We start from the raw sequence: 12,017 nt of genomic DNA, 5'->3' as shown, positions 1-12,017 counted from the left end.
TCAAATAAAAAAAAACCAAACCCAAACATTTGAAAACAGATAATGGAGAACTGGCTCTTTCCTGAAAGTGACTTTTTTATTGATAAATCTGCATATTCTGTGGAAAGGTTTAAAAATCTTCAACCACTTATAGTCACAAAACACAAGGGATGAAAAGCAACATTAAATATCTATATAATACATCTATTTAAATATCTATTTTCATTTTGGGATTTTTGTTGCTTATACTCTTCTTATAGAGACATATAACATCTTAAAAAATGATTCTGCCTCACAAGATTCAAACACTTTGAATTAATTTGCATTTTTGAAATTTCAAGCTGTTGTATAGTTGATAAAATGAAACAAACAAAAAAATTTCATTCACATGAAATAAGACATTGTTTCTCTAATAATAAACATTATTTTAAGATGCAGCTTTTTCTTGGAAGGTAAGAATATTTTCCAACAAAATATAACTTATAGACGCATCATATTAAGCATATTTTAATGTAATGTTAATTGTCATTATTTTTCACAATTCCATTTTGACCATTACTTCATTTCTTTATCTGGAGAGCCAATAAATGACAAATGACTCAGCATTTTGATTATTTATTAAGTTAGCTCTAATATTTCAGTTGCCTTTATCAACTACCTGAAAAAAAAAAATCAATATCTGATAGGGCATTGCAGTAAAGTATATAAGCATGAGGTTTGTGCTGCTCAGTCTCAATTTGTCACTTCTAGCCACCTGACTAAGAAGTGGCATTTAAATCTTCCTCCTGTCCCTGTTATCTGATTTGCAGGAATCCAAGACTTAAGCAACCATGTCCAGCTCCGGCAAGACAGAGCTCCTACACACATTTAAGGGGATTCCCTTTACCACCAGGTCTTCTCCAGAGCTTTTAAAATCCTTGGATAGTTTTGATGCTAGAGAAGATGATGTCCTTTTGGTTTCCTATCCCAAATCTGGTAAGTTCTGGTTTTCAATGTTAATTGCAAGAAGTTTTGATTTTGTTTTTGATGTTCTCTGCTTAAACTACTTGGGAAATGTCTGTGTGAAAGAAACAGGAAAGGATGTTTAAGTATGTGAATGTATTATTCTGTCAGTAAATGTTCATATTACAAGAAATATGGGTCATTTCCCAACATTTTGATTCTGTAGAAAACAATCTCAGGTGTTTTCATGGAAAACAAGTATATATTCCTTACCTGTAAGCAAAATCTGTATTTGAAAGATTTTCTTGAGGACTTTCTACATTCAATTATGAGCAAGTCAAGAATTGTATGAAGTTATTTGAATGCCTCTTGACTGTAGATTTGTTAATTTCTTATCCTCTCTCCACCCACCTCTCTTGGACAGAGGAGCATACACCCAGGGGGAGCTCAATCAATACTTTCAGAAATATACAGACTCACGTTATTGTAAGAAAAAAAAACCCCAAACAAACATGTTATTCTAAAATAAATTATAAAAACAATATAGCGACCTGTCAGCTGACAGCAGTTTGTCTAATGGGATGGTTTTGATACCAAAAGTAATGCTTGTCTCAGAGTTACATTGTAATTCATATATAGCCCTATTTTTTTTCAGTGTTTATATATTTGGAGCCAATGGGATTATTTAGTCATGCAAAGTTTCTTGAATCTGTAGGATTAGAAATACAACTTGTTCCTTAGCAATGTGTTTCCATATGAAAATGCATGTTTCAGTAATAAATATTCATCCTTTTTTTGTTTGTTTGTTTTGTTTACTTAAAATTCCTCTTCTGTAGGCACTCACTGGCTTGCAGGAGTTATAACAAAGCTTTACAATACTCAAGTCACAATAACATCTCCCATTGAATTTGGAGACATTTCCCGACTGGAGGAGCTGGATAAACTCTCATCAAAGAGAATCATCCCAACACACTTAGACTACAACATGTTGCCTCCAAATTTTAAGAATAAGAAATGCAAGGTAAGACAAAAATTATATCAAAGCAGTAAAATATGTAGAAAGTCCACTAGGAATCTATTTTGTCCTGTTGATCCTTAATAATTTTTGAATGATTCACAGTTTTTAGAATTGTTTTGCTGTGAATTTTGAAGACACAGCTGACCACCAGTTGAAGGCAGCAACAGAGACTTGGACTGGGGACTGGGTTCAGCTCCTGCCCCACTGCTCCCACCCCACTGCTCCCATGGGGTGATTTTTACACCAGGCACCACACAAAATAGGACATCAACATCTTTAGATCAGAAGCCTTTCATTAGTAATTGGGGTGTTCTCATGACCTCATTTCCAACTCTCAGAAAATCCTGGCTACTTACAGGCTCCTCTGGGATTAAAGGTACTCTGACCCTCCTGCTGGAGCTTTCTGAAGAGCCCATAATGGTATTGGGCAAACAGAGGAGAAATGAGATGAGGGAGGCAGATTCAGAACACATTTTTGAGTTCATAGAATCACAGAATCACCTGGATTGGAAGAGACCTTAAAGATCATCTTGTTCTAACATGCGCAGGGACGCTGACTAAACCAGTTCCTCCCATGCTAATGTGGGAGATTTAAAAAATAAGCTCTAGGTCTCAGATTTTATATTCAAAGTCAAAAATTTCAGGATTGCTCAGATCCAGACTTTTGGGACAAAGCTGATTTGAATGAAAGGCCAAAATTTACATTTTTCAGCTGTCCTTTGAATGTTAATTAGTAAATGCTTTCATATGTGAGATATATGAGATTATATACTGACTCAAGGTTAAAGTTAGCACAGGCTCTTTCATAAAACATAAATATGACCCAGCCAGGGCAAACACACCTCTGTCCACATGGATTTGTTTACTAATTACTATAGACTCCTTACTAAGAAGAGATTTCTAATTTAATGGCATGGTCACCAAAGGAGAAATCCTAAAGGAAAGGGTTTAGACACTGCAAACTGCCTATGACAATGCTCTATTTACATCCAGAGCTCCTCTAAAATAAAGGGAGGATATTATCATTAATAACACATTTTCTTCATTTACAGATGATCTATATCAGCAGAAATCCAAAAGACACTGCAGTTTCCATGTTTCATTACTACAGAGATAACCCAAACCTTCCCACTGTAGACAGCTGGACTTCTTTCTTTGACATGTTCTTAAAAGGCAACGGTAAGGATAAATGTTTTCTCTTTGCAGTTCACATTAGTTTGTTATGCACAGAAAGACTTAAGAAATTTGAACTGTGTGAAAACTCCTTATTGAACTCCTTATTCATATGGGGTTGGTGGGGATAAATCCTAATGCCAAGCTAAACAAGAGCAAACAATAGGATGCTCTCTTCAGCCCTGCAAGGAGTCATTCTGAGAAGCAGCTGCATCATTCCAGCACAGCTCTTTGCAGGTTTTTGCTGCTTTTTGTTGCCCTCGGCGAGCAGGGCCGTGGCTGATGACAGAGCATGTGAGGGGACTGTAGCAGCCTGCAGGGACAGTTGCGACTGCAGGTCTGGTGTCTTCTCCAGGCTGGGAAACAGCCCTGGGCAGCCCAAAAAGGAGTCTGAACATGTTCCTAAAGCCCTTCTGCACACACTCTCCCTGATGTGCTGTCTCAGAAATGGGGTCCAAAGACCAAGGACAAGAGGGAGATTTTTTAGGAGTGGTGGGATGGCAGCTGGCAACAGGACCTTGTTCATGTTGTCCTCTCCCATATTTAGTGTTTTATTACTCCTTTGATGACATGTGTCACCACAGTGATGATAACAGCAATAATGATTGATCATCTTGAAAACCCCGAGAGAAAAGTGTTGTTGCAATCATCACGGACTCACATCAGAACTCCAGTGGTCAATTTGTTTACTGCCTCCTCCAGGCTTTGACTCAGATGTGGTGTTCTGAGTCCAGAGCAGCACTAAGGCACATGCTTCAGTGATTTGCAGGATCTTGGCTTGTTTGGTATGAACTCTGAACGTACAATAGTGAAAAAAAAGGAAAGAGGCTTCTATCCAAGGCCAGGCTGAATGGGGCTCTGAGCAACCTGCTCTGGTGGAAGGTGTCCCTGCCCATGGCAGGGGAGTTGGAACTCAATTATTTTTAAGGTCCCTTCCAATCTGAAGCATTCTGTGCTTCAATGATTAAATTTTAAAAGTGTCTCCTATTTCCCCATAAATTATTAGCCATCTTCTGTTTTCTGAGTGCTTATGTGTGGCATAAATAGATATCTATGTTGGGTAAAGAGAAATTTAGGTAAGAGGTGATGTGGAGGGAAAGGTGGTAATTTTTTGCTCCTAGTAGAAACATTTCAAGGTTGTGCTCCTTGATCCAAATCCTGCAGTACTCTTGCAAATATCAGTTCAAAACAAGGGTTAGGCCACACCGGGACAACTGTAATGAATTCCCTGGAGTATCCAAGTCTCTTCTGAAGTCACCAGGACTGTGCTATCACTGGCCACATCCCCAGAGTAGGTGGCCAGGGGAGCAGGGTTTAATTGCACACTGTGGAGCACACATGCCTTGCACTTAGAAACTGCTTTGTGTGCTGGAGATGGCTGCAGACTGGAGCATTCAGCTTAACTGTAGCTATTAATTGTAATTTATACTTAATTACAACTCACAGTTTGTGACCAAAATGATATCCATTACAAGATTAGAATTTTCTGGTTGTGGTAGTTACAAAGCAAAGTCACAGTTCTGGAGAATGCTTGCTGAGCTTTCTCTGTTTAGGCCTCTTCTCACTGCCCTGCAAGAGGTTATCATCTTGCCTTTGAAACTGAGAGGTCAGAATTTTGGTTTTTAAAAGAAAGCTGAAATTTAGCTGTGTTCCTATGGCTCAGTAAATGGAGCATTCAGACAAAAGAAATCGGCTACAAACTCTTCTATCTGTGTCACTGGCTGCATGAGGCATTTGCATGAGTTCTTTAAGTAATTCTTCTTCAGCATTAAAAAATTATACACATTCCCTTCTGCTGGGATGAAAGAGAGGTAACAACTGTGTGCTCCATTTGCCAGCCTGCTCATTTCATCTCCTGCTGAGGTGATCAAATCTCTGTGACCACAGACATGCAGTCAGTCATCTGAGATATTCACATCTTGTTAGGCCGGTACATTTTACTTCATTACTGGCCTTTCCTTAGACCTGGAGCGTGCTTCCACTACAGAATCATATCTCAGAATAGTATCTGGTATGAAAACAAATTCCAACAAGAATGGAAACCTCTTTGGAAATTACTTTTGTAAATTTGCATCACTTGACACAAAGAACTGCCTGTGTTTTAGTGCATTACAGATACAAATTATTCCCCTAAATGTGTGAGGTAGCATCACAGTTATTTATGGATAAAGGTTTTCTGGATCTCTTTTACATGGGTTTTCCTTTCAGTTGTCTGTGGATCCTGGTTTGATCATTTCCTAAGCTGGGAAGAACATGAAGATGAGAAAAACATCCTCTTTTTGTTCTATGAAGACATGAAGAAGGTAAACATGCTCTCTGCTCTTGGTGCAAATAGGCATTACTTGCAAATTAGCATCATTAAAACATCAAAGAGGAAGTTATAAGGAAAAAGGAGAAAGAAGGAAAATGTGAATATGTATCTTTGGGCATATTTTTTATTTGCATGGAATTTAGTGTCAACTAATTCGGATTACACAAGCTATATAAATATGAAATCTTGTGAGAGTTGCATTTCTTAGATGCAGGAATGGGACTCAGACACTTTTCCTCAAGCTCAGGCAGAGTTTTAAGTTCCCCTTTTTTGTCCTATGGAAAGACCAACCAAGGTCATTTATTGAGGATCACACATTAATTTGCTATGTTTGACATCTCAGATGCAATTTTCAAAAAGTGATGTAAGACAACAGAACTACTCACATTTGGGACTTGTATTCCCAATAAAAAAGAAAATTAGAGGCTGGATGGTGAGGGAGAAACTTCACTATTCTTAAAAAAGAGAAAGTAAGATATCAACATACCTTAGCTTTCAGAGAATGAATTTTCAGGTGAATAGAAAGCATTTTCTAGTGTCTTTATGAAAATAGGTTTGTTCATTTTTTTGGGAAAAAAAATTCAACTACTAGGAATATAACAAGCCATTTTGGACGCTGAGTCACTTGTTAGATCTCTAGATACATCATGTCCAATGAAATAAGCTACTTGGAGCTGGGCTTTGAGTATTCTTCTATTTCCAGGGAAATAATTCTGAGAGACAGGAGAACATTTTATCTGAAGTGGGAGATAAAATTGACAACGTGACTGTGTGTGATATGACATACTCTGTATTTATTAATTTCTGTGAGTATGGCTAAGAGGGGAAGCAGGTTTACTGTACCTGTCATCTGCACAATCCAATGCTTTGCTTGAAAGCAAATAAATGTGTGACAAACTCATTATGTAATAAAAGGGATCATTTTCAAATCAGCTAAAAATCTGATAATCAGCCCAGAAACATAAAAGCTGTATTTTTCTTATACCTCAGGATCTCCCTAAGGTTGTAAAGGAAATTACTCTGTTCCTGAGTTTAAATGTCAGTGACAATGATATCCAAGACATCTGCAAGAAGTCCTCGTTCTCAGAGATGAAGAATGACACAGAAAAGGAGAACAGCGATCCCAGTCACACCGTGTGTGCTCTGACATCCAACAGGAAGCTGATTTTCCGAAAAGGTAAATTCCTTTGTGCCTAACACGGAGAAGCAGTGGGAATCCAGACAAAGACTGCAGTGCAGGTCTTTCCTGGAGTCTTTGGGTCAGCCCTGGGAGGTGATGACAGGATTCTTTGATCTGAAGCCCTCTTAAAAATCACTTCCTAACTTTTCTGGCTGCAAATTCAGACTTGTACTAGAGAAGCACAGAGGAGTCTGAACTATAGCCTGACTAATATTGCTCTGTTGGAGATGTTGAGCCAAAAGGCAAGCTCACCCAGCAATATTCTTTATCTGCCTTTTTTTTTAATCTAAAAGTTGACCACCTCAGTGTTTTACAATATGTCTCTCTGATATCACCTGCCAAGGTCACTTAGTTGACTAGAATAAGAAAGAGCCAGACACATTCCTTCTGAATGAGACTGCTCTTATCACCCCTTATCTTACTGAAATATTCCTGAAGAAGGAATATGCTGACAACAACAACAACAAAAGAATGGTCATAGGTAACTTCCAAACCCTGGAAAATTTTCCACAGTTCTTATCTCAGATGTGATTTTAAAATACCCTCAGGAGCTGTTTTCTTGCTCCTGGCATTTCAGAAGCTTCCACAGGTTTGGATAACAAGTCAATCAAACCCACCATTTTTTAAAAATTATTTTGATTTAGTTAATTTTTGAATAACAATTGACAGTTTAAAGCTAAGAGTTGTTTCATTTAATAAACAGAGAAATGTTACCTTCTGTTAATTCACAATGGTTTTACCAGTCAGCAGAAACAAATTAAAACATACAATCTGTCAATAAAGAAGAAACAACAAAAAAAAAGAGATGCATTCTTCTCAGTCAGTGAACTTTGATAGATATGATGAAAATGTTGAAAAATCCCAACATTTTCACTTCCAAGTAGTAAGTAGTTCCTATGCTAATCCCAGACGTTTAGATAGTTTCAACCAGTTTACAGAAGAGTTATATGTATATATTATGCTTCGGGCTCTCTTTTCCTGTCCTTTAGGACTGAATGCTATTTTAGTCAGAAAATGAGATTATTATGTTAGTCAGGTTTGGGATGCAGAGTCTTTAGAGCATGCACATGGGGGGAAACTGTAAGCATTGTCTCATAAAAATGTATCAGTTTACAAAACAATTTCCTTTTTGCTTGAACTGGGTAACAGTTGAAACACTTTTCTGATCACCAGTGTCCACAGCCACCCAGAAGTATTCAACTGCCCACTTAAGTGGATGAGATGGACATCTCATCCATAAAAATTCTAGAGATTAGGAGCAGGTGTAAAGGTGGGATTAATTTGTCAGGCCATTCTGAGCTACTTTTCTAGGAATCTTTTTTTGTCGGTGCCTTTTGGGCTACCACTCATTTTATAAGTTTAGATGGTGACTAAAATTTCCTGTAAAGGTCCCTTCCAACCCAAACTGTTTTATGAATCTATGAATTTTTAGACTATTTACAAGACTGTCTAGTAGAGAGAGTCTTTACAAGGGCATGGGGTGACAGGACAAGGGGGAATGGCTTCACACTGACAGAGAGGAGGTTTAGATTGGATATGGGGAAGAAATTCCTCCCTGTGAAGGTGGGGAGGCCCTGGCACACGTTGCTCAGAGAAGCTGTGGCTGCCCCTGGATCCCTGGCAGTGTCCAAGGCCAGGTTGGATGAGGCTCTGAGCAACCTGGGATAATGGAAGGCATCTCTGCCCACAGCAGGGGGATGGAACTGGATGATTTATAAGGTCTTTTCCAACCCAAACCACTCTGTGATTCTACAATTTCTTCTACTGCCTGTGAAAAAACCCAGGCAGAGACCTTTAAATACATTCAACTAAGGCATGGCAAGATGTCCCTCTGCCCAGATCATCAGGAGCTCTAATTCCACCTTGGAAAGCTGCTGTTCTTCCTCCACCACTTGTGTTGCTGGCACTAATCAGCTCTGAGGATGATGGTTCATCAGCCTTAATGGATATGATCCAGATCTTTCCACCAGAGTCTCATCAGAACAATTCTGATCCTGACCTACCACAGTGACCATGATTAAGAATATATTAATATCTGTGCCAACTGCAACATTAACAAAACCAGGCTCCTTTAAAATAATTTTCTGCTCCACATATTGTTCACTTCACTGTTCATTCTGTTCTTGCTTTCCTAGGTGCTGTTGGTGATTGGAAGAACTACTTCACTCCAAAGCAGAATATTAGGTTTCAGGAGATATTTAATGAGAAAATGAAACTCAGCAAGATGGCAGATAGTTTCATCTATGAGTGCTGAGTCTCTGTGAAGAACAATATCCAGTTATCAACAAGCATCCACAGACTAGTTGGTGGGAAGCTCTGAATGGGTGCTCCCATCAGTTTATAATGCTTCCAAGAGGAAGGATTATAAACATGGGTTCTTGAGAATAGGAAAGTTCTGACACCGTGCCAGAGCTCAACTCAGTTCTCAGAGGGCAGGTGTACATGGTTTCACAGAGTCAGGTGTCAGACCTTGGTTTGACAACCAAATCTACTTCATAATTTATTTATTTTCTTTGTTCCAAGGCAATATGAACAGACTTCATAAACCTGAATAAGGAATTTTACCCAAGATAATATGAAGAGAAAAACAAAAAACAAACTTGCAAGGAACTGAATGTATAAGAAATCTAAAAACACATAATAAGAAAATTACCAAAAATTTGACCCCAGACTTGTTCCTTCTGTGACACACCATGATTTGGAAGTGCCTATCTTATTGGACATTGCTATTGATAATTAAGTTGAAAAGTGCAGCATTTGAAGATCTGAAGTCTGTTTACAAAAGTGTTTCTTTTTTCTTTTCTTTTCTAACAGTGTATAGTTCTTTGATGTAACTTATTTCTGGATTAGGTACCAGAGAGTCTTTGTGTTTTAAAATGCAACTGATACAAATCCAAATATACTTCAGCACCACATGTTGAGCAACAGTAAATGTGTTTATTTTCCATTTGATTTTCTTCCTGCAAAATTCCCGTTTCCAGTGTTTTGATGAGAACTATTTTATTTCCCACTCCTTGAGCAACAAAACCAAACCACAAATCAGAGACAGCTTAATCCAAACGGCACTTATTTATTTACTCTGCCCTGATAAAACAGATTTTCCAAGAATCAGCTGTCTGTGTCCATATCCCAGGGAGTGTTCTACCCCCCCCCCCCACACAGTTCCAAGGCAGAACACAGTTCCTGTGTGTGAGAGAAGCTCCTCTTCTGGGTGTGTTTTTCCTGAGGTACAGAAACAACCTGGTTTCATCAACACTCATCTCCCTCTAGCCACACACTTCGCAATTGCCAGGCAGCCATTTCATTTCATCCCTGCTTTGTGCAAGCGGGCATCAACACCTACTGATTTTGCGCCTGCACAAAGACACAGAAGTTATGGTGCTGAGGAGAGTGGGAGAAAAGCCTGTGTGCAGTCCTTTGCCACTTACCAGTTCAATACAACCTGAGGGAGATGATGCCCTGCTCTATACAAATAACCATTTGATGTGTTACTTTTGTCTTCTGACATGAAAATCACTCAATCTTCCCTCAAAATGCCACTGTTGCCCTCCTTTCAGGTGTCATTCTTCCATTATTAATAAGTGGCAAGAGATCAGCTAATGAAAATCACTGAACATTTTACTTAGAGACTTGTTTTTTTCTGGCCCTTTGAGTATGGGAAAAAAGCCAGAGGGTTCTTGCGGAAATGAGGTTTGCAAGTGAGTTTAGCTGCACTAAGACTGCTGTAAGAGCAGCGTTTGCACCACACATTGTATGCACACACAAAAAGGATTGTTTATATCACATCATACTTACAACATGGAACTGTGTGTGAAGGGACAGGATGAGGACTTGCCTTGTGGATCAAGGTAAGCTTGGTAAACTACTTAAACTTACCCATCAGCCAGGGAGGTAACAGTGTGCTGCTCAAAGTTCAGTTAGCTCCCTAGCTGCTTCAGGGGGATGAGGAATGGATCAGTTTACAGCATGGCCTACTGGCTAAAGAAAGGATTTACATAGATTAAAATTAACAACAAAAAAAACAAACAACAACAACAACAAAAAAAAAACAACAACAACAAAAAAAAAAAACACAAAAAAAAAAAAAAAAAAAAAAAAAAAAAAAAAAAAAAAAAAAAAAAAAAAAAGAAAAGGTTCAGAAGGGCTTAATCAGAGCCAGGCCATGTGCATCTGTGCTATTCAACCTCTGACACCAATGACAGCAGCCTGGCTGGAGTAGCCTGAGCTCCCTTGCTGCTCAGCAGGGGCAGCAGTACAGAGGCACTGCAGGGCAGTGGTCCAGTTTGCTCTCCAGATTGCCATGCACTGCCTGCAAGTTTACCCCAAAATCCCCTGAAAATCTCTTGACTTCCATAATAAATCAAATTGTTTGAACAAAGTGCTCCAAGTGTTGATAAACTGATGTGGCAAGCCAAGACCAGGGCCTGTGTGAGTTATCAGAACTACTGCCCATAAAATCTGTTCAGACTCCAGGCGGAGATAAGTGTAGCTCCTTGAGGTCCTTTAAGAGGCAGCATTCAGAGAATGGAATTGATCCAAAGGTAGATCATGATAAATATATTCAGGAAAACTTAAAGTTCATGAAGTGACATGAATGGGAGTGTTTTATATTTGTCTAAATTGGGTAAAGGGCCATGAGGGGAATGAGGAAAAGCTGAGGCCACTTGGATCTGTTTCGCTGGAGGAGACTGACGGGAGACCTCACTGCAGTTACAGCACCCTTGTGAAGGAAGAGGAGGGGCAGGCCCTGATCTCTGCTCTGTGGGACCAGGGACAGGACCCAGAGAAGAGCTGGAGCTGGGTCAGGGGAGGGTTAGGGTGGATATCAGGAAAAGGTTCTTCTCCCAGAGGGTGCTGGGGCACTGAATAGGCTCCCCAGGGATGGTCATGGCCCTAAGGCTGCCAGAGCTCCAGGAGCATTTGGACAGTGCTCTCAGGGATGCACAGGGTGGGATTGTTGGGGGGTCTGTGCATGGACAGGAGCTGCACTCCTGATCCTGAGGGGTCTCTTCTAACTCAGCTTATTCTGTGATTCTGAGGTACTTCATCCCATTTTCAAGCTTTTTAGACTAAGCTTTACCTAATGAATAGAAACACTTCTGCTGGGCCTAGCTGCCCAGAAGGATCAGTGGGTGGTGACCAATCCCCTCCCAACTTGAGTTTGAACCGCTGTGGACAAAGTGTAACCAGGAAAAAAAAGGTGGGACAGTAAAAACAAAATCCTACATGGATTACTACTATTGTACTAGCCATAAACAGGCTACTGTACCTACTGTACTAGTGATAAACAGGTGTCAGATTCATGAAACACATGGCCCAAGCCTGTTTTAAGTATTCTAAGGTTCATTAAATGTCTGTAACCCATGTCCAGCTTTGGAAATCCATGAGCTGCAAATGTGCTGAGGCCACAGGAA

At 39.5% G+C, this 12,017-nt stretch overlaps 2 protein-coding genes across 18 annotated transcripts in view; both read left to right on the top strand.

The window, feature by feature from the left end:
- The window catches only part of PPFIBP1 (PPFIA binding protein 1), a 656,824-nt gene that overhangs the window by 165,947 nt on the left and 478,860 nt on the right, over positions 1-12,017 (top strand). The gene's annotated exons all lie outside the window — the stretch shown is intronic.
- Positions 810-8,857, top strand: LOC121332087 (sulfotransferase 6B1-like). Its single transcript, XM_041397169.1, has 6 exons — positions 810-954; positions 1,758-1,942; positions 2,992-3,118; positions 5,321-5,415; positions 6,414-6,600; positions 8,739-8,857. The coding sequence occupies exons 1-6, from the start codon at positions 810-812 to the stop codon at positions 8,855-8,857; spliced, it is 858 nt and encodes a 285-aa protein (XP_041253103.1).

The sequence above is a fragment of the Onychostruthus taczanowskii genome, unplaced genomic scaffold, assembly GCF_017590055.1.
Source record: "Onychostruthus taczanowskii isolate IOZ18803 unplaced genomic scaffold, ASM1759005v1 scaffold136, whole genome shotgun sequence".
In the NCBI taxonomy this organism is placed as follows: domain Eukaryota; kingdom Metazoa; phylum Chordata; class Aves; order Passeriformes; family Passeridae; genus Onychostruthus; species Onychostruthus taczanowskii.
Note: the sequence above shows the minus strand (reverse complement) of the source record. Positions and strands in the feature narration are given on the sequence as shown.

What these genes read in the sequence shown, in the direction of transcription:
- LOC121332087 (XM_041397169.1), top strand. Translation starts at nt 810, where the DNA reads ATGTCCAGCTCCGGCAAGACAGAGCTCCTACACACATTTAAGGGGATT. An exon ending in GGTTTCCTATCCCAAATCTG is followed by an intron (nt 955 to 1,757) that starts GTAAGTTCTGGT and finishes CCTCTTCTGTAG; the next exon opens with GCACTCACTGGCTTGCAGGA. An exon ending in GAAGCTGATTTTCCGAAAAG is followed by an intron (nt 6,601 to 8,738) that starts GTAAATTCCTTT and finishes TTGCTTTCCTAG; the next exon opens with GTGCTGTTGGTGATTGGAAG.